This window comes from Sebastes fasciatus, chromosome 11 (assembly GCF_043250625.1).
Source record: "Sebastes fasciatus isolate fSebFas1 chromosome 11, fSebFas1.pri, whole genome shotgun sequence".
Classification (NCBI taxonomy): domain Eukaryota; kingdom Metazoa; phylum Chordata; class Actinopteri; order Perciformes; family Sebastidae; genus Sebastes; species Sebastes fasciatus.
The window spans coordinates 4629834-4651666 of NC_133805.1; the positions used below are offsets into that span (position 1 = coordinate 4629834).

A 21833-nucleotide genomic window follows, 5' to 3' on the forward strand; every position below is an offset into this window, starting at 1 on the left:
GCTGTTGATACCTGAGTCATCGTGCATCGATTTAGACAGCGTCCGGAGCCCCTCTAGCGCCTTAGTTACAGTCCCGTCCGGCGCTGTATTGTTAGGGATGAAAATACAACATGAGTCTTGGAACATTGAGCATACACCGCCTTTCTCTGCCAGCAGCATATCTAATGCCATTCTATTTTGGATCACCATCAGTGACGTAGGAGCCATTTGTTCAGCTAGTCCGGCAATTGCATCACGGGTTAGATTAGTCAAACGGAGAACATTATAGTGGATGTAGTTAATGCGGTCAACATTTTTGTTAGGAGTGATAGGGATCAGAGCACTTATTAGAGGTATGTTTTTAAAACCTGCAGCTATTTGGTCAGCTAGTTTATATTCATTAGGGGAGCTACCTCACTACATCATTCTTTATAATCTTGGTTTAGCCTTCCCCCCCTTGTAGCCCACACCCTCCACCCTGCTTCTGAGTGAAAGCATTGTCTATTGTTAAAGAGTTACTTGTGATTAGCTATTTTTAGCAGAGTGCAGAGGCGAGGATGATAAGTAATGTATCTAAACTAGTACAGTCTGTGCTTTCCCAGGTTATTCAGATTTATCTGAGTACACAAATTCTACACAAGGGTCATGGTATTTTCTCTCACATTCCCTCCTTTTATCATGAATAACTAAAATGGTAACTGAAAACACGAAAATACATGATGAATTGCATTAAGATAGTAATATGAAATGAAAACATTTAAAATACATGACAAATCACATTAAGAAAGTTTGTACAGAAGAACGAGGACAAGAGAGGTAAACACAAATGCTACAGCAAACGCCACTAGCAGTTTGCCGCACTGCATGATGCTTCTAGTTTGTTTTCCTGCGCGCAACTGAAAAACTTTTATCCGGGTGGTCCTATTTTATACTGGTTTGGGAAAGGAAGTGAAACTTCTCTCTGGTGGATTCTCCCCACCTCTGGTTCCTCTTTTTATCTATTTTAGCATTTATTCTAAGCAACAAGTTTTAATACAATGTGATATATAATGTTTTTCAAAAAACACCTAGATGAGTCCACCTAAACAACCATGTTAGCCTGATTTAACTGTAAATACAGGCAAGACCTTGTAACCTTCTTTCCCTTATGTGTATCTCATCACAGTCACAGTTTATACAGTATATGAAAAATAAAAAATATACGTGACCCTCTTTTCACGTAGCCTGGGCTCCTTGTGGGGCTGCCTCCTCTACTGCTTCAGGTCCTGTCCTGCTGCTGGGGCACTGTGTTAGGTGCCACCAGTTGAGTCCTTTTCCTGCAAGCTGCACAGCTGTTGCAGTTCTGGCCAGAACCTTGTGTGGGCCTGTCCAACGTGGCTCCGACCACTTCCTCTTTAACACCTTCAACCAAAGGTGTTCCGGGGGTCCGGGGTCAGGTCCTGGAACGTCCTCTGTGACAGGGGTGACAGGTTTGTCACCTGTATAGGAGAGAGCTGACACAAGAGCATTAACCTTCCAATAGTATGGTCTGTAACCGAGGTCAGGAAGGGGAGAGGGGTTTTGGGACGGCCCTGGGAAAGGTCGGCCACACGTAAGCTCAAATGGTGTGAGTCCTGTTATTGTGGATGATACACAGTGCCAAATTTGTGTTGTAGTCCCAGAGCCTTTTCGACAGATTGCAGGTCTTTATTTTTTAAATGTGAACCATTATCTGACCTGATCAATTTAGGAAACCCATGTTTCGGAATGTACTCATTCACCAGACATTTAATGACTGATTTTGCGTCCTCTTTTCCCGTAGGGTAGGCCTCAACCCAACGTGAAAATGCGTCCACAATTACTAGGAGGAATCTTTTCCCCCCAGCCCTTACTCCCATATCTGTGAAATCCATAAAGATTTCCTGTCCCGGGGCAGTGGGAGAAGGATGTTTTCCTGCCCTAGGAGTGATGGTAGGTCTGATGTTACATGTACTACATACGTCACACTTAGTCAAAAAGTCAGTTATAGTAGCATGTTTCCGGGGAATCCACCAGTGGCGGAGATCTCGTAACATCTGTTTGTGGCTTTTATGGTCAAGTCCATGAGTCTGAGTCAGTATTGAGGACATCCAACAGGGGGGCATAACTATTTGATCTCCGTTATACCATATACCATCAAACTGTTCTATAGCTCCCTTATCTTCTGAAGGAATTCTCCCTCAGAGAATCGTCACCTTCATGCGTGTTGGTTTATCTTCTCAGCAGCTGCAAGCTCAGAGTTAAAATCATAAACAATGCAAATTAGGTTATCAATATCAATTTATTCCGAAGATATACTCATCAAAGTTGCACAGAGTTATTAACAGAAGTTCTGGATTCATCAATGTGTCCCTGATACCATGTAATACAGTGTTCAGTTCGCAGTGAATGAACCCCGAGCTTTGCTATACGTTTACTTTTATACACATTAGCTGGGGAGGGGTCAGGTTTTCTGCAGACCCAGTACTTTTCCATCCTATGTCACAATACATCCTCGTGTCTACCTACATCTGACTCCATCTTACACAACATTGTCTGCATCAAACATCCTGTCCCTTCCCCCATCCGCTTTGTAACTGTTTCTTTTACCGGCCCACTCAGCATTTCATCACGAGGCAAGCTCGTCTTACATCAGTCACTTATCTGTAGACAGTCTAAGCCTAGTAGTTAACACCAAACTCGCTAAACTCCCAACATAATTAAGTTTGTTACAGAACAACAGTTTTATCATGATATATTTCCAACACTTCCCAGATGGTTCGTTCTGCTGCTGTGGCAGATTCTTGAGCTTGTATAATGGAGAAATCAGTTATCTCAGAACCGAGATCTGCTGTGGTCATGACCATCATAGTAGGTAAATACCCTGCCGCCTTTTTAGCGGCTGCATCAGCTGCTTCGTTTCCTATACTCTCTAAATCAGTGCCCTGACTGTGTCCTTTCACTTTGATCACAGCTACCCTCTGTGGTAACTGGATTGCTTCCAACAACTCTTTCATCAACTCCTCATGAGCCATAGGTTTATTCTGACTAGTCTTAAAACCCGCTTGCACCCAGCCAGACATATCTCTGTGAATTGCATTGCACACATACGCAGAGTCTGTGAAAATATTCACTGCCTTCCCTTCCGCTAACCGCAAAGCACAAACTACAGCCGTAAGTTCTGCTGCCTGAGCAGATTGTTTCCCATCAAGAGGACCGTGATCGAGAGTACATGGTTCCTCTTCTGCTGTATTCATAGACACCACAGCATAACCTGCTTTTAACCCTTCGGTGGGATGACGGAAACAGCAACCATCTGTAAATAAGCTAAGGTCAGTTTCCGTTAAAGGGGAGTTTTCTAAGTCCAGCCTTAGTTTTACAAAGGGCAGCGATTTTTCTGCACAGAAGTGCTTCTCGCCATCAGTCATATTGTCAGCCATATTACAGCCCTCATGTACAAAGGAGATGTGTGGTTTCGAGAGTACTTGTAAGATCTTGGTCTGTCTGAGGGGGGTGAGAGTGAAACAGGAGGATGTGACATATGTTACAGTGCTGTGAGAGGTCAGAATCTGTAGAGGATGGTGCATGACTATATGACCTACTTTGTCTACAATTTTTGCCAGAGCAGCTGCATATCTGACACAGGGGCTGGCTCTCTGTTCTTGTGTGTCTAGCAAAATGCTACAATAGTACAATACGTTCCTATCTCCTCTGTGTTTCTGATATAAGACACCATGGGCTGTACTAAGCTGCTCTGAGACATCCAGATGGAATGGTTGAGAGTAATCTGGGAGAGCGAGTGCTGCGGCCTCTGCCATTTCCTGCTTGAGGTGGATAAACACCTCCTACTCCTATCCCCCAGGTTGTATCTAACAGGTTCTGTTGGAACTCATCTTGATACGTAAGATCATTATTTCTGTCATAATTCAGAGTGCAGTGGGGAGGATCGGGAACAGGGAGGTAAGGGTGTAGAGCCCTAATCCATGGTTGCCACATGTTGTAAAAGTCAATCAGAGGGTTTCTGTCGGCTAGCAGGACCCAATATATGTCTGCACAGGGTGGTGGGGCATCAGGTGAGGTATCAGGACTCAACATGCACATGCGATCAGCACTGGAGGGGGAGGAGCACACCATTTCTTCTCCTCTGGGGAAACTCACTATCACAGCTTCTGGTGAACAATGTACAGAAGCCCCCAGTGCTGCCAAAACATCTCTTCCCAGGAGATCACGTGGACAATCAGGTGCATACAAAAAGGGGTGCTCCATCACCTGTCTCCCAAGCCGGACAGGAAGGGGAACAGTAAAAGGCAGTCTTTGTTCAGTGCCGGAAAATCCCAAAACGGAAACATAGTGAGAGGAAAGGGAACACAGAGGTTCAGCTAAGGTGGAGTAACGTGCTCCCGTATCCACCATGAACCATCTTCGTTTTCCGTTCACTGTCAACTGGAGACAGGGCTCTGCCAGCCCCTGTCCCTCCATCTCCGTCGGGCACCCCTATGGGAACATTCCTGGTGTATATGGACCAGGTGGAGGTCCCTGCGCAGAGTACCCGCTGTATGCCTGCATTGGAGCTAGCTGTTGGTTTGGTGGAGTCTGTATTGTTGGCTGATATGACTGCTGTGGAGGCCCTCTCATCTGCTGTTGTTGTTTCTGAGGACAGTCACGTGCCCAGTGATCCGGGCTTCCGCAGATGAAACAACTGCCTCCTCTTGGTTGGGCATACCCCCTCCACCTGCCTCCTCTCCCTCTCCCTCTGCCTCTATTCCGGCCTTCATGATAAGGGGGCTGCTGATATGGGGCAGCTTGGTAAGGAACATGATACTGGGGTTGATACATAGCCTGTGGCGGGCCCTGCAGTGGATAAGGATTCTGTGGCGGGGCTGGAGCTGGTGTTACAATTTGAGCCATCTGGGTATCTTTCTCTTTCCCTCCCTTTTTCTTATCTGTTGCACGAGTCCGTGCATCTGCCAACTGTAATTTAGTCAACTGAGCTACCATCTCTTTTAATGACTCATTTTCCTCTTCCTCCTCCTTGGTTTCTGCATCCTGATGATGGCAGAAATGTGTTTCCCATCTTGATGATTTTGCCCCTGCCATATCTAGATTCTCTTGCATCTTTCTCTTAACTCCTTCCGGAGCATGTTTTAACAGAGCTATTCTGAACAGAGGCTGCTGTGATTCTTTATCTGGGTTCACCCCCGTAGCCCCCGCCCACTCTGTCTTTGCTCTTTCTATGAACGTGCGTCCACTCTCCCCGTTCTTAATCTTAAGCACCAAGCTGTGGAGCTTGCCCGCTGGTCTGGGATACTTTTGTCTAATATCATTACCGAAGGAGGTAGCGTAGGGGTTAAAGTTCCAAAGTACCACCTAACACTTGAAACAATGGTGCCATAACTTCGTTTGTATAATCACTGTCCTGTGGGGTTGGTACCGGACTAGGGGTAGGAGGAGGATAAGGAGGGGGGTTGGGATTTGGGCCAGGTGGGTACTGCTGATGGAGGGACATGTAATGTGGCGGCTGGCTGGTATGTGGGTTTGGTGGTGGGGGTGCGCTATGACTGGGTGAGGGTTTCACTGGTGGTTTTGCTTCAGCGGTTTTTGCGTGGGTGGCTTTCGTCTGGCTGCCTAAGGCTGATAGTGCAGCCATCTGTATCACATTATATTTTACCAATTTACTTGCCAACTCGTCTTCTTTCTTCCTCAATTTCCTCCTTACAAACATATGTCCCTTTTCTTTGTCTTGTCCTGCTTGCAGCAGCTTTCTATGAACCACCTGTATTAATGCTCTCATCACTGGCATGAATTTGGCTTCACTTCCCGTGGCTGGAAAATACCCTTCCTTCACTGTCATGTTATACCACTCATCTAGGTCTTGAGTCTCTTTATTTCTAGTCTTGGGATCAAATGTACAGATTACATTGGTCTTGACTTTAGCCCATTGCTGTCCAAATGATAAACGGGGAGGCCCACAGCCATCCCGTTCCTCACAGTCTTTGTCAAATTCTCCGTCCATTCTGTCCAGTACTATTTCACACAGGTTTATTCAGTTTATGACAGTAACTAGATTCAGAGTAAATGGGTCGCTATGCCCCTCGCTGTGATCCTACCAACATAAGCTTCTACTGGACACTTTGATGTTCCAGCGATGTTGGCCCAGTATCAACAGTAAGTTTTAATTTTCCTCTGAATACTAGTTATTAATGTACACTCATACAGGCGTTATTTTTACACGCTACTAAAAGGGCAGCTTTCCTCCTCCCAGTTTTCACTAAAAGGGCAGCTTTAATCCTTCCAGTTTTCGTTACTAAAAGGGCAGCTTTCCTCCTCCCAGTTTTCACTAAAAGGGCAGCTTTAATCCTTACAGTTTTATACGCCACTAAAAGGGCAGCTTTCCTCCTCTTAGTTTTACACGCTACTAAAAGGGCAGCTTTCCTCCTCCTAGTTTTCACTAAAAGGGCAGCTTTAATCCTTATAGTTTTACACGCCACTAAAAGGGCAGCTTTAATCCTTCCAGTTGTTACCAAAAGGGCAGCTTTCCTCCTCTTAGTTTTACACGCTACTAAAAGGGCAGCTTTCCTCCTCCTAGTTTTCACTAAAAGGGCAGCTTTAATCCTTATAGTTTTACACGCTACTAAAAGGGCAGCTTTAATCCTTCCAGTTGTTACCAAAAGGGCAGCTTTCCTCCTTTCAGTTCCACCAAAAGGGCAGCTTTCCTCCTTTCAGTTCCACCAAAAGGGCAGCTTTCCTCCCTTCAGTTTTACCAGAGGGGCAGCTTTCCTCCTTTCAGTTTCACCAAAAGGGCAGCTTTAATCCTTTAAGCTTCACTAAAGGGCAGCTTTTCCTCCTTCCAGTTTTTACTAAAAGTCTTTACTTCTGCAACATCTATCACTACAAAGGAGATTCAGCACGACAAGAGAGATAATTTAGAGTAAGCCAATATGCAGAGTTCGATACAACAGGTTCTGCTCACCTTTAAGATTTCAGGGATCCCTTTCTCTCTCTCGCCGGTCTGTCCGTCCCTTGGACACGCTTCTCAATGCCGAAGATCACGTCGGGGTCACCAATTGAAGGAACTGGCCTTCTACCTCCGAGAGGTCAAGGCCCAGTTACGTGCTGGTTAATCTTGTGTGACAAAGAGATTTTCCAAACAGACGGGTTAAAGCATAATAATACAATTTATTCCGAACAATCAATGTTGCACAAGTAAAATAAAAGAGTTTACAGAATTCTGGATCCAGTCTACGTGTCCCTGACAACATACAGTGCATGGGTCAGTTCGTGAAGTCTGAACCCCGAGCTATCCCTGATCCAGCGTTTTATGGTTTACACAATATTAATATTCATGAGTTATGGCACGTGATGTTTTTGCTGCATATCTTCTTCTTTGTTTCTCCTTCTGACTCCTTTCTCTCTTTGACCTTGCAAAAGAACAGAACGTACATCCTCCCTGTCCTCGCAAACATTTCATGCACAACAAATCCAACAATCAGGTTATTGCAGGTCATTGTACACACTTTTGTACATAATAAATCCAACAATACATATTGAAGTAAAGGAGAGCTGCACAGGTTTTACACCTTGTATCACACTCACACGCACACACAGACACAATGCTCCGTTTCTATGCAACACAGTGGTTAAAAATCGCTGCTCAGTTCTCTGTGACGAAGATGTTTGAGTGAGGATATTTTTAAGGACAGAGACTGACTGACTCTAAACATGAACACTGTAGTTTGTGGTGTTTCAGGAGGAAAGCTGTCTCAGTTATACTCTCATATTATATCATATTGACTCCCTGATGAAGGCTTGATGCCAAAAGTTGGAGTTTGCTTTTGGGTCTAACATGACTATGCCATTACAATAAAGGCATTTTAATTGTTTAATTGTTTTTTTTGTGTATATTCTCATATTAGTCTCACATTTCCTCCATCAGCTTTGTATGATACCCTGGAATGAAGACAAGGAGGAAACTACTTTGTTCTTGTTTGTTTATTCATCATGTAAACCTTCAGTTTCTTCACACATAGCATCAGTAATCATGTACAGATTTACTTCATTAACACAATCAGTTGGTTTTAACCAGAATCTCAGCGATGTGAAAGAGAATAATGAATGATCTCCTTATTGATTATGATCAGGATAATTACAGTTACAAAGTGGTGAGAACAACATATGGTAAAGGAAGGTCTGGTGTTTTTTCTCTTAAAAGTCATGCAGTGGAACAACCTAAAAATGCAAAGTCAGTTCAGGTGAACAAAGATCATCATGAGCAGTGAAACAGACACAGGAAGGAGCGCCACCTGAAGACACTCACACCTTTACAGAACAACTCATGAGAAGATGTCAAAGTACCACCATAATGTTTGATTGACAGCTGATCTCTGAGCAGTGAAGACATTACACAACAATCAGCTCTCAGCAACAAACATGGAGACAAAATGAGTTTAAGAGTTAAAACACAGAATTTAACCCTTAAATGACTTCAGTCTATTTCAGTTTACAGAACTCAGCAGTGACATCAAAATAAGGCAAAAGTCCAGCATAGAGAGGCTCAGTGAATGTAGTCTGGACTCTGTGGAGGAGAGTCATGGTTTCAGAGATGCTGTAGAAGGAGAGAATACCTGCACTGTGATCCAGGTACACTCCTACTCTGGAGGACGGAGGACCTGAGACGGGAGTTTGGACTTTGTTGTTATACAGAAATCTATAACTGTTTTGTAAACAAACTAACGCCCAAGATTTGTCATTCCGTCCAAACGCACATTCATTCACCCCCCCTGCTCTCCTGCTACTCTTGTATGCGACTACTACATAAACTCCTCTCCCTCTCCACTCCACCTCCCAGTAACAACGTCCAGTCAGACTCTCTCTATTCAGGACCTGAGGACAATCAGTGAATCTGTCTGGGTGACTAGAATAAGACTGTTGTTGTCTCATTAATGTTGCTTTTCTGTTCCCCTCAGATAATAACAGATGTGTGTTTGCTGTGTTTGGATCCAGTGTGATTTCACGTGAATATTTTAAGAATTCAGCTCTGGTCTTGTGCTCTGGTTGCAGCAGTAAAACATCCACTTCAGTCACTGGTTGTGGCAGTAAAACATCCACTTCAGTCACTGTCTGTGAGACGTTTGTCCATTTCTCTCTCAGAACGTCCTGTAGTTTATCTCTGACTTCTGACACAGCTGCCGTCACGTCCTCAAAGTAGCTCAGAGGACGGATATTGATGCTGGATGAGTGTTTAGATTCACTGAGTGGTGACAGTGAGGGGTCGTTGATTAGAAACTGATTGTGATCCTCTGTGTGTGACAGCAGCTCCAGCTCAACGTCTCTCCTCTTCAGCTCAGTGATCTCCTGCTCCAGCTTCTCCTGAAGCTCTTTGACTCGACTCACTTCACTTTTCTGCTGGGATCTGACCTGCTGCTTCACATCACAGCTTCTTTTCTCCATGAGACGGATCAGCTCGGTGAAGATCTTCTCACTGTCCTCCACTGCTTTATCAGCAGAGCGATTGACAGCCTCCACCTCCTGTTGGAGCAGCTTCACATCTTTCTCTCTGTCCTGGATCCTCTGCTGGATGTTGAGTCGACTCACCTCCAGCTCTCTCTGCCTCTCGGTCCTTTCTGCTGCAGCTGAGACGGTGTCGTGGCCTTTATGTTCATCCACAGAGCAGAGATAACAGATACACTGCCGATCAGTACGACAGAACATCTTCATCACCTCATGGTGACGAGAGCAGATGTTCTCCTGGAGCTTCTTGGAGGGCTCCACCAGCTTGTGTTTCTTTAATGGAGCCACATCATAATGAGGCTGGAGGTGTTTCTCACAGTGAGAGGCCAGACACATCAGACAGGACTTGAGGGCTTTCCGTTTCCTCCCAGTACAGAAATCACAGGCCACATCTTCAGGTCCAGCATAGCAGTGATCAGCAGGAGCAGCTTGGAGTTCAGTCTTCTTCAGTTCCTCCACTAAATCTGCTAACATGGTGCTTTTCAGCAGGACAGGCCTCCGTTTGAAGGTTTGCCTACACTGAGGGCAGCTGTAGATCTTCTTCTCATCCTCTCCATTCCAGTGGGTTTTAATACAGTTCATGCAGTAGCTGTGTCCACAGGGAGTAGTCACCGGATCCTTCAGTAGATCCAGACAGATTGAGCAAGAGAATGACTCTCGGTCCAGCTGAACTCCTTGCAGCTCCATATCCAAACATCTGTTCTCAGAGTGGAGCAGGCTGTGCTTTAGAGCAGGAAGAAGAGGGGGAGGAGGAGGGTTTTGATTGGACCACAGCAGAGGTGGGGGTGGGTCCTGTGTGAGTAATGGAGTCACCCCATTGGTCGGTGGAGATGGAGCTTCCCAATTGGCTGTTACAAAATTACTGTTATTGTTTCAGCCAGTGACGTCTCCATCAGTCAGCAGAGGCCTGAGGCCTGTACTACGAAGTGAGTTCAACATACCCAGGGTATCTTCTCGTTATCTGGCTTCACTTAACCTAACAAACGAGATCTCGCTAAACTGTACTACGAAGCTGGTTATCAACTCGGTAAGTCAACCCAGGGTTTCTCTGTCTGGTTATGAGCGCGTTCACATGAACGAGGAGGTGTTTGAAGCATCTGACCAATCACAGACATGAATAAGACTACTGCCAGACAGCCAGACAGAGCGGCACATTATACAAAGAGTAAACTATATTAGACAAATACGAAGAAGTTAAACACTTCATCTACATATCTGTTGGCTCTGTAGGCGAACTGCAGTGGGTCCAGCAGGGGGTTGGTGATAGTCTTTAGGTGGTGGAGCACAAGGCGTTCAAAGGTCTTCATAATCACAGAGGTCAGAGCGACGGGTCTGTAATCCTGAAGACCTTTGATCCTTGGCTTCTTGGGGACCGGGATGATGGTGGAGGCTTTGAAGCAGAAAGGCACCCTGCAGATTTCCAGGGAGGTGTTGAAAATCCCTGTAAACACTGGAGACAACTGGTCTGCACAGTGTTTGAGGGTTGCAGGTGAGACAACGTCTGGGCCGGTTGCCTTGCGGGGGTTTTGTCCTTTGAGCGGCCTGTTGACCTCCCCCTCTTGGATGGACAGAGGTGTGAAGGGGGGTAGGGGTGTGCTCAGGCTTGGTGCTTTTGGAGAAAGCTGGGGGGTGTTGGTGTGAACTGTGTTTACTGCTGGTGGCTGATGGCTGGGGGGAGAGGAGATGCAGTCAGGACTGGCACTTTGTCTGTCGAATCTAAAGTAGTCGTTGCTGTTGCTGAGCAATGTGTTCTCCCCTCAAAGCTCAAGCTAGAAATATGCATATCCAAACAGGCTGAGCTCTCAGAGTGGAGCAGGCTGTGCTTTAGAGCAGGAAGAAGAGGGGGAGGGTTTTGATTGGACCACAGCAGAGAGGGGGCGGGTCCTGTGTGAGTAATGAAGTCACCCCATTGGTCGGTGGAGATGGAGCTTCCCCATTGGCTGTTCCAAAATGACTGTTATTGTTTCAGCCAGTGACGTCTCCATCAGTCAGCTGATCCACTTCCGCAAACACATGCTCATTATTGTTGCTGAGCAATGTGTTCTCCCCTGAATGCTCAAGCTAGAAATACACATTTGAAGTAATTCTCATTCTCTCATTTCATGTCCTCACTACTGAATGACTCTTTCTTTTATAACCTTATGTATCTTAACTTAGCTGTAAACCAGAGTTTAAATATACCAAATATACACATTTTTAAATAAAAATAGACATCCATTATTGGATTTCTATCCAATTTCTTTTCACTTTTGCTCAAAACTGAAGAGAACATGACAAACACTTCACCAAAAAAAGCTTTTGCATTTCTGAAATTATTTTACTTTTTCAGATTTTATTGTTTAATTTTACCTTTTTATTTCATTCATTTTTATTATTATTTTTTTTGTCTAACGCAAGTCAAGTTTAAAAATATGGAATCCAAAAGTATCAGAATATGCCTTAAAATGTGAGGCATTGAATTTGTGTATAATTTAAACTACTTATGTTGTTTTAAACTTCTATCTTAACTTAGCTGTAAACCAGAGTTTGAATATACCAAATATACACACTTATTCTTTTCAAAACAATGAGATCAAATCTCTGAACAATTAGTTTGTTGTCACGGCGTCTTTAATAACTAACCAACACAATGCAGAAGTCCACCAGTTACACACATCAAAACTACAACTACAACTGATGATCAATTATAAATATACAACAGCCTTTTGTCAGTGCAGCATCACTAGAATTAACCAGAGAGGAGGACACAACTCAGACAATTAAACAAAAATGACCAACAACAAATAAGAACTATATGGACACAGCAGCTGGTGCAAGAAGCACATTGAAAACACATAAATTAAATAACCTGAAACTTCTTATCTGAAGAAGTCAAAACTCCAGCAACATTTGTAATATATATTATTGTTAGACCAACGTGTTTCGGCTTGTGGCCTTCATCAAGATCATCATAAAACACATTACCAAACAACAATTAAATAAGTTATGAAGCAGAAAAAAATAAAATGTGGTAAAAAACATAAATATGATAGACAAATAATCATATACATTCTACACACGTATCAGCTAAAGGCACAACTACAAAGGTGGGTTGGGATATGATCATCATTATTTAGATTATTGAAATAACAATGTTAATTTAACAGAATATAATAAAAAAAGTAAGAAGTGCTTTTATCTCAGGAAAAGCATTGCCACTGATGGAAACTGATGCTTAATATAATATAGAAATTAATGACAAAAATATTTTAAAACCAAAGATTAAATCAGGGATATCTGATGACATGGCCTTGATATTGTTTCTGAAATTTTCGGGTTTTTAAAAACATAATTATTTACAAATTCAATGCCTCAATTTTTTAAAGACATATTCTGAAACCATATTTTTAAACTTGAATTCCTGCCCCTCTACATTCTGCACCTTTGCTTGGATCACACCCAGTTTTTTACTCAGCCTTCATTTTGATCTCAACTTGTAAAGTTTCATCGCTGCATCTTGCACGGTTGTGACGCCATCACGGTGACAAAATACTACATGACAAAGTTCTGTTAAATTAAAGAAAACCAGGCTACAAAATAGATTGCATTAAATGTCAATGTAATCACTACTGAAACAACATCACTCCACAGATCCCTGATGTCAAAACCAACAGTTAAATTCTATTTGTAAAGACTTTGCAGCACCTGATGATCGATTACAAATATACAACAGCTTTCCTCGGTGCAAACTTAATGAAAACAGAGACAAAACTCAGATAATTTATCAAAAAGGATGAATAATAAATAACAAATCTATGGACACAGCGGCGGGTGCAACAATCATTATTAAGCCACATAAATTAAATAACCTGCCACATCTTATAGAATCAACAGCAGAATAAAACATCACCAAAGAAGACAACATGAAGCAAATATAAATTCAACAGCAGCTGCAAACACATACATACATATTGAAGTAAAGGAGAGTTGCAGTTTTTACACTATGTATCACACTCACATGCACACACAGACACAATGCTCCGTTTCTATGCAACACAGTGGTTAAAAACTCTGCTCATTTCTCTGTGACGAAGATGTTTGAGTGAGGAAAGTTTAAAGGACAGAGACTGACTGACTCTAAACATGAACACTGTAGTTTGTGGTGTTTCAGGAGGAAAACTGTCTCAGTTATACTCTCATATTATATTATATTGACTCCCTGGCGAAGGCTTGATGCCGAAAGTTGGAGATTGCTTTTGCTTTTGGGTCTAACATGACTATGCCATTACAATAAAGGCATTTTAATTGTTTAAAAAGAAAGTGTCTTGGAATTTGGATTTTTGTGCCAATTCTAACACCAGGAAAATCACTCATTTCTCTTTGTTTTTTTACTTAAAAAAAGGAGAATTCACTTTGACTAAGAGAAGTCCGACACCCCTGACCATGATGTATGAGACATTATAAAGTTTCTGATGGGCTTAAAAACATGATTTAAAACATGCAGACAGACTGAGTAGAGGAGCTTTAACCTCCACTACATCCCTGGTTAGCAGGATGAGGGCGCCCTCTTGTGTTGTGCATCAGGTTTCACATTTCTCTTGTTATTAACCTGCTGTGATGTTCACTGCAGGAAGACATGTCAAAACTTCACTGAGCCTTTGGCAGCTTCAAACAACATCAATAAAGAGACATTTAAATAGATGTAATATCACACTATGTCAGTTTGTTCACAGGAGTCACACCCTGTAACACTGATGCTGCATTCAGGTCACATGGGAAAGATGGTAGAGAGGAGTTTCCAATTTACAAATATTATTCTAACATCAGCTCTCAGGTTGTAAATAGTATTTGGGAATGTGAGATTTGAGGCCGTTGGTTAAATTTTCTCTGACGTCTTTAATTCTGATTAAACAACATTGAAATATTTATAACCAAATGTAGAGAATCATCTACACAATATCTGTTGTCTCATGTGTGTCAGGACTCAACAAAACCTCCTCATACCCAAACTTGACCAAATTCATTTATACTGTTTTTAAGTCTGTGTAATAAATCCTGTTTATTGACTAAGTGCACAAAGAAAATGTTGTTTTTAAAAAGAAGCAGTTGATGTAAAACTCTGCTCATTTCTCTGTGACAAACTGATTTAGGACAGAGACTGACTGACTCTAAACATGAACACTGGACCTTGTGGTGTTTCAGGAGGAAAACTGTCTCAGTTATACTCTCAGATCAGTTTAATATTTTCTCCATCAGCTTTGTATGATACCCTGGAATGAAGACAAGGAGGAAAATACTTTGTTCATGTTTGTTTATTCATCATGTAAACCTTCAGTTTGTTCACACATCCCATCAGTAAAGTCTGTTAAATTACTCTTGTTCAGTTATCCCATGTATAATGAATGATCTCCTTATTGATTATGATCATGCTAAACAATTAAATGAAATAATACATTTCTCTACAAAGTGTGAGAACAAAATATCTACAGTAAAGGAAGGTCTGATGCTTTCTCTCTTAAGACTCATGCAGTGAGAGAAACAACAACCTACAAATGCATCAATACAAATATTCATCAAACATTTAGAGCACAAAGAAGTTTACATATTCATGCAGAGAAATATCAGTTCAGGTGAACAAAGATCATCATGAGCAGTGAAACAGACACAGGAAGGAGCGCCACCTGAAGACACTCACACATTTACAGAACAACTCATGAGAAGATGTCAAAGAATCTCCATAATGTTTGATTGACAGCGGATCTCTGAGCAGTGAAGAAATGACACAACAATCAGCTCTCAACAACAAACATGGAAACAGAATGAGTTTAAGAGTTAAAACACAGAATTTAACCCTTAAATGACTTCTGTCTATTTCAGTTTACACAACTCAGCAGTGACATCATAATCTAAAAGCCAAAATCCAGCATAAAGAGGCTCAGTAAATGTGGTCTGGACTCTGTGGAGGAGAGTCATGGTTCTAGAGATGCTGTAGAAGGACAGAATACCTGCACTGTGATCCAGATACACTCCTATTCTGGAGGACGGAGGACCTGAGACGGGAGTTTTGACTTTGTTGTACAAAAATATATAACTGTTGTTGTCACATCTTAACGCCCAAGATTTGTCATTTTGGCCAAACCCACATTCATCCCAGCTCCCTGCTCTCCTGACACTCTTGTAGGCGACCACCACATAAACTCCTCTTCCTCTCCACTCCCCCTCCCAGTAACAACGTCCAGTCAGACTCTCTCTACTCAGGACCTGCCCACATACAGTGAATCTGTCTGGATGAGTAGGATAAGACTGTTGTTGTTTCTTTAATGTTGCTTTTCTGTTCCCCTCAGATAATAACAGCCGTGTGTGTGCTGTGTTTGGATCCAGTGTGATTTCACGTGAATATTTTAAGAATCCAGCTCTGGTCTTGGGCTCTGGTTGTGACAGTAAAACATCCACTTCAGTCACTGTCTGTGAGACGTTTGTCCATTTCTCTCTCAGAATGTCCTGTAGTTTATCTCTGACTTCTGACACAGCCGCCGTCACGTCCTCAAAGTAGCTCAGAGGACGGATATTGATGCTGGATGAGTGTTTAGATTCACTGAGTGGTGACAGCAAGGGGTAGTTACGTAGAAACTGGTTGTGATCCTCTGTGTGTACCAGCAGCTTCAGCTCAGCGTCTCTCCTCTTCAGCTCAGTGATCTCCTGCTCCAGCTTCTCCTGAAGCTCTTTGACTCGACTCACTTCACTTTTCTGCTGGGATCTGACCTGCTGCTTCACATCACAGCTTCTTTTCTCCATGAGACGGATCAGCTCAGTGAAGATCTTCTCACTGTCCTCCACTGCTTTATCAGCAGAGCGATTGACAGCCTTCACCTCCTGTTGGAGCAGCTTCACATCTTTCTCTCTGTCCTGGATGCTCTGCTGGATGTTGAGTCGACTCACCTCCAGCTCTCTCTGCCTCTCGGTCCTTTCTGCTGCAGCTGAGACGGTGTCGTGGCCTTTATGTTCATCCACAGAGCAGAGATAACAGATACACTGCTGATCAGTACGACAGAACATCTTCATCACCTCGTGGTGAAGAGAGCAGATGTTCTCCTGAAGCTTCTTGGAGGGCTCCACCAGCTTGTGTTTCTTTAATGGAGCCACATAATAATGAGGCTGGAGGTGTTTCTCACAGTAAGAGGCCAGACACACCAGACAGGACTTGAGGGCTTTCCGTTTCCTACCAGTGCAGACATCACAGGCCACATCTTCAGGTCCAGCATAGCAGTGATCAGCAGGAGCAGCTTGGAGTCCAGTCTTCTTCAGTTCCTCCACTAAATCTGCTAACATGGTGTTTTTCATCAGGACAGGCTTCCGTTTGAAGGTCTGCCTACACTGAGGGCAGCTGTAGATCTTCTTCCATTCCTCTCCATTCCAGTGGGTTTTAATACAGTTCATGCAGTAGCTGTGTCCACAGGAAGTAGTCACTGGATCCTTCAGTAGATCCAGACAGATTGAACAAGAGAAGGCTTCCTGGTCCAGCTGAACTCCTTTCTGCGCCATTTCACCTCTCAGTAGCAACGACTGTCTGAGTTTCACTTCCTGAGAAGTGAAGCAAGTTTGAGCTCTGACCTAAACAGCATGTGTTTGTGCAGTGAATAGGGCCTATCAGCTCTCACCATGTTGGTTACACCCTCCTTCAAACTGTAGATCTGAAGGGGAGGGAACAAGGAAATAAATAGACCGAGTGGAGCTGCTGTGTTTGAGAGCAGGAAAAGGGGGGAGGGGTTATCAAGCTTTGCTTCATTCCAGGAAGAGGAGCGGTTAGAGAGAGATACGTGTGTGTTTAGTTTACAATATAGAGGTAATTTTTCAGTTAAAAACACCGGAGCCATAAGCTTTTAGGAGGTAAACTCTTCTTGGTACCTCTGGGTTTGGAGACAGCTCGTCAGTTTTCAGAATTAGCTCTTCTGTTTTTCCTGAAATACTGTTTGATGACGTTGATACAGCAAATGAAAAAAAGAAGAGTGAATCACTGCTGTAGAAGGAATTAAATCCCCAAAAAGTTTTTACTTATGTGATAAAGTCTTTCAAATGTTTGTGTGGAAAACAGATTTAATCTAGAATATAATTTTGAGTAAACGGTGTATTTTAATGTTAGATGCATTTAAACACATAAATCCGATATGTTAGTTGTCCTGAATCCCACAGGACATGAATGCATTAGATCATTTGACTCTAATGGGAGATTACTGGCCTTATAATAAGTATATCCTAAATAAACAAATGCAAACTGCATGAAAACAAACAGTGTGATAAAGGATCAGTGAGTAACAATTAGGGGGATCTATTGACAGAAATGTAAGAGACATTATAAAGTTTCTGATGGGCTTAAAAACATGATTTAAAACATGCAGTCAGACTGAGTAGAGGAGCTTTAACCTCCACTACATCCCTGGTTAGCAGGATGAGGGCGCCCTCTTGTGTTGTGCATCAGGTTTCACATTTCTCTTGTTATTATCCTGCTGTGATGTTCACTGCAGGAAGACATGTCAACACTTCACTGAGCCTTTGGCAGCTTCAAACACATCAGTAAAGAGACATTTAAATAGATGTAATATCACACTATGTCAGTTTGTTCACAGGAGTCACACCCTGTAACACTGATGCTGCATTCAGGTCACATGGGAAAGATGGTAGAGAGGAGTTTCCAATTTACAAATATTATTCTAACATCAGCTCTCAGGTTGTAAATAGTATTTGGGAATGTGAGATTTGAGGCTGTAGGTTAAATTTTCTCTGACGTCTTTAATTCTGATTAAACAACATTGAAATATTTATAACCAAATGTAGAGAATTATCTACACAATATCTGTTGTCTCATGTGTGTCAGGACTCAACAAAACCTCCTCATACCCAAACTTGACCAAATTCATTTATACTGTTTTTAAGTCTGTGTAGTAAATCCTGTTTATTGACTAAGTGCACAAAGAAAATGTTGTTTTTAAAAAGAAGCAGTTGATGTATAACTCTGCTCATTTCTCTGTGACAAACTGATTTAGGACAGAGACTGACTGACTCTAAACATGAACACTGGACCTTGTGGTGTTTCAGGAGGAAAACTGTCTCAGTTATACTCTCAGATCAGTTTCATATTTTCTCCATCAGCATTGTATGATACCCTGGAATGAAGACAAGGAGGAAAATACTTTGTTCATGTTTGTTTATTCATCATGTAAACCTTCAGTTTGTTCACACATCCCATCAGTAAAGTCTGTTAAATTACTCTTGTTCAGTTATTCCATGTATAATGAATGATCTCCTTATTGATTATGATCATGCTAAACAAATAAATGAAATAATAAATTTCTCTACAAATTGTGAGAACAAAATATCTACAGTAAAGGAAGGTCTGATTGCTTTCTCTCTTAAGACTCATGCAGTGAGAGAAACAACAACCTACAAATGCATCAATACAAATATTCATCAAAAATTTAGAGCACAAAGAAGTTTACATATTCATGCAGAGAAATATCAGTTCAGGTGAACAAAGATCATCATGAGCAGTGAAACAGACACAGGAAGGAGCGCCACCTGAAGACACTCACACATTTACAGAACAACTCATGAGAAGATGTCAAAGTACCACCTTAATGTTTGATTGACAGCTGATCTCTGAGCAGTGAAGAAATGACACAACAATCAGCTCTCGGCAACAAACATGGAGACAGAATGAGTTTAAGAGTTAAAACACAGAATTTAACCCTTAAATGACTTCTGTCTATTTCAGTTTACACAACTCAGCAGTGACATCATAATCTAAAATCCAAAATCCAGCATAGAGAGGCTCAGTGAATGTGGTCTGGACTCTGTGGAGGAGAGTCATGGTTCCAGAGACGCTGTAGAAGGAGAGAATACCTGCACTGTGATCCAGGTACACTCCTATTCTGGAGGACGAAGGACCTGAGACGGGAGTTTGGACTTTGTTGTACAAAAATATATAACTCTTGTTGTCACATCTTAACGCCCAAGATTTGTCATTTTGGCCAAACCCACATTCATCCCAGCTCCCTGCTCTCCTGACACTCTTGTAGGCGACCACCACATAAACTCCTCTTCCTCTCCACTCCCCCTCCCAGTAACAACGTCCAGTCAGACTCTCTCTACTCAGGACCTGCCCACATACAGTGAATCTGTCTGGGTGAGTAAAATAAGACTGTTGTTGTTTCTTTAATGTTGTAATGTTGTTTAAACACATAATTCCGATATGTTAGTTGTCCTGAATCCCACGGGACATGAATGCATCAGATCATTTGACTCTAATGGGAGATTACTGGTCTTATAATAAGTATATCCTAAATAAACAAATGCAAACTGCATGAAAACAAACAGTGTGATAAAGGATCAGTGAGTAACAATTAGGGGGATCTAATGGCAGAAATGTAAGAGACATTATAAAGTTTCAGAATTCACTTTGACTAACAGAAATCCGACACCCCTGACCATGATGTATGAGACATTATAAAGTTTCTGATGGGCTTAAAAACATGGTTTAAAACATGCAGACAGACTGAATAGAGGTGCTTTAACCTCCACTACATCCCTGGTTAGCAGGATGAGGGCGCCCTCTTGTGTTGTGCATCAGGTTTCACATTTCTCTTGTTATTAACCTGCTGTGATGTTCACTGCAGGAAGACATGTCAACACTTCACTGAGCCTTTGGCAGCTTCAAACAACATCAATAAAGAGACATTTAAATAGATGTAATATCACACTATGTCAGTTTGTTCACAGGAGTCACACCCTGTAACACTGATGCTGCATTCAGGTCACATGGGCAAGATGGTAGAGAGGAGTTTCCAATTTACAAATATTATTCTAACATCAGCTCTCAGGTTGTAAATAATATTTGGGAATGTGAGATTTGAGGCTGTTGGTTAAATTTTCTCTAACGTCTTGAATTCTGATTAAACACCATTGAAATATTTATAACCAAATGTAGAGAATCATCTACACAATATCTGCTGTCTCATGTGTGTCAGGACTCCTCACACCCAAACTTGACCAGACTGACTGACTCTAAACATGAACACTGGACTTCGTGGTGTTTCAGGAGGAAAACTGTCTCAGTTATTCTCTCACCTCCCAGTAACAACGTCCAGTCAAACTCTCTCTACTCAGGACCTGACGATATGCACTGAATTTGTCTGGGCAAATCCACATTTAAATAGGGTTTCAAATGGGGTATGAAGCAGAAAAAAATTTAAAGTGGTAAAAAAAAAATATACATTCCATATCAGCCAATTGCACAACTACAAAGGTGGGTTGGTTATGTGATCATCATTATTTAGACTATTGAAATAACAATGTTCATTTTACAGCATATACTACAAAATGTCAGAAGTGCTTTTATCTCAGGAACAGCATTGCAACTGATGGAAACTGATGCTTAAAAATACCATAGATATTAATGACAAAAATATTTTATACCAACGATAAAATCCAGTCTTTAGCTATCACTGTGGAAACTGAGGACATGGCATTGATATTGTTTCTGAAATGTTCTCCTTATGTTTTAGACAACATAGGATATTAAATTCTATACAAATGAAATGCCTCACATTTTTAAGGCATATTCTGATACTTTTTGATTCCATATCTTTAAAGTTGACTCGTGTTAGACAAAACATAACATTTTATAAAAATGAATGAAATAAAAAGGTAAAATATAACAATAAAATCTCAAAAAAATTAAATAATTGGAGCAATACAAATACTTTTTTGTGAAGTGTTTGTCACGTTCTCTTCAGTTTGGAGTAAAAGTGAAAAGAAATAGGATAGAAATTCAATAATGAATGGTCTATTTGTATTTAAATATTTGTATATTTTATAAACTCTGGTTCACAGCTAAGCACAGACAGCTAAGGTTGGAAAAGCAAAGAGTAATGCAGGAGTGGGGACATGGACACGTTTTAAGGGTTAAAATGCAAATTAATCAAGGCAGTGAGAGAAACGACTGTACTCTGGGAAACTCCAATAGCAGTTAACAATAAATGACTCTGCTTCTGTCTGAAAGGGTCTCAGATAGATACCAAATGCAAACCTAAAGCCCCCCCCACCCCACTCCACTAACGACGTCTGCATGGCCAACGACCTGAAAGAGTTCTACCGTCGTTTTAAAAGACAATAGAGCAGTCCTGAACACCAACGACGACTCTCTCCGTCCTGGAGAGGGACGTTAACAGGCTGTTCAAGAGAAGCCACTGTACACTACCTACTCAGCATCAAACTGCAGACTCTAATCCAGAATGAACCAGATCAACTGCTTCTGCTGTTCTTTTGTTGATTCATATGAATTGATGAATCTGTAGCATTGATTTACTTTTTAATTT

General features: G+C 41.9%; 2 protein-coding genes and 3 long non-coding RNA genes across 5 annotated transcripts; all 5 read right to left on the bottom strand.

The window, feature by feature from the left end:
• On the bottom strand, window positions 1–754 carry LOC141776475 (uncharacterized). The gene is made up of 2 exons (XR_012595772.1): window positions 401–754; window positions 1–365 (listed from the first exon to the last, which is right to left on the bottom strand). It is a non-coding gene; the product is annotated as an uncharacterized LOC141776475 (long non-coding RNA).
• Window positions 755–1403: 649 nt separating this feature from the next.
• LOC141776473 (uncharacterized) lies at window positions 1404–7415 on the bottom strand. The gene is made up of 3 exons (XR_012595770.1): window positions 7199–7415; window positions 6947–7098; window positions 1404–1472 (listed from the first exon to the last, which is right to left on the bottom strand). It is a non-coding gene; the product is annotated as an uncharacterized LOC141776473 (long non-coding RNA).
• On the bottom strand, window positions 3403–6461 carry LOC141776472 (uncharacterized). The gene is made up of 2 exons (XR_012595769.1): window positions 5104–6461; window positions 3403–4904 (listed from the first exon to the last, which is right to left on the bottom strand). It is a non-coding gene; the product is annotated as an uncharacterized LOC141776472 (long non-coding RNA).
• A 391-nt stretch (window positions 7416–7806) lies between the features above and the next one.
• On the bottom strand, window positions 7807–10207 carry LOC141776476 (tripartite motif-containing protein 16-like). The gene has a single exon (XM_074650092.1). The coding sequence runs from the start codon at window positions 10168–10170 to the stop codon at window positions 8464–8466; it is 1707 nt and encodes a 568-aa protein (XP_074506193.1). The 5' UTR covers window positions 10171–10207; the 3' UTR covers window positions 7807–8463.
• A 4551-nt stretch (window positions 10208–14758) lies between these two features.
• On the bottom strand, window positions 14759–17123 carry LOC141776477 (tripartite motif-containing protein 16-like). The gene has a single exon (XM_074650093.1). It carries the CDS (start codon window positions 17002–17004, stop codon window positions 15331–15333), a length of 1674 nt encoding a protein of 557 aa, XP_074506194.1. The 5' UTR covers window positions 17005–17123; the 3' UTR covers window positions 14759–15330.
• Window positions 17124–21833: the final 4710 nt, after the last annotated feature.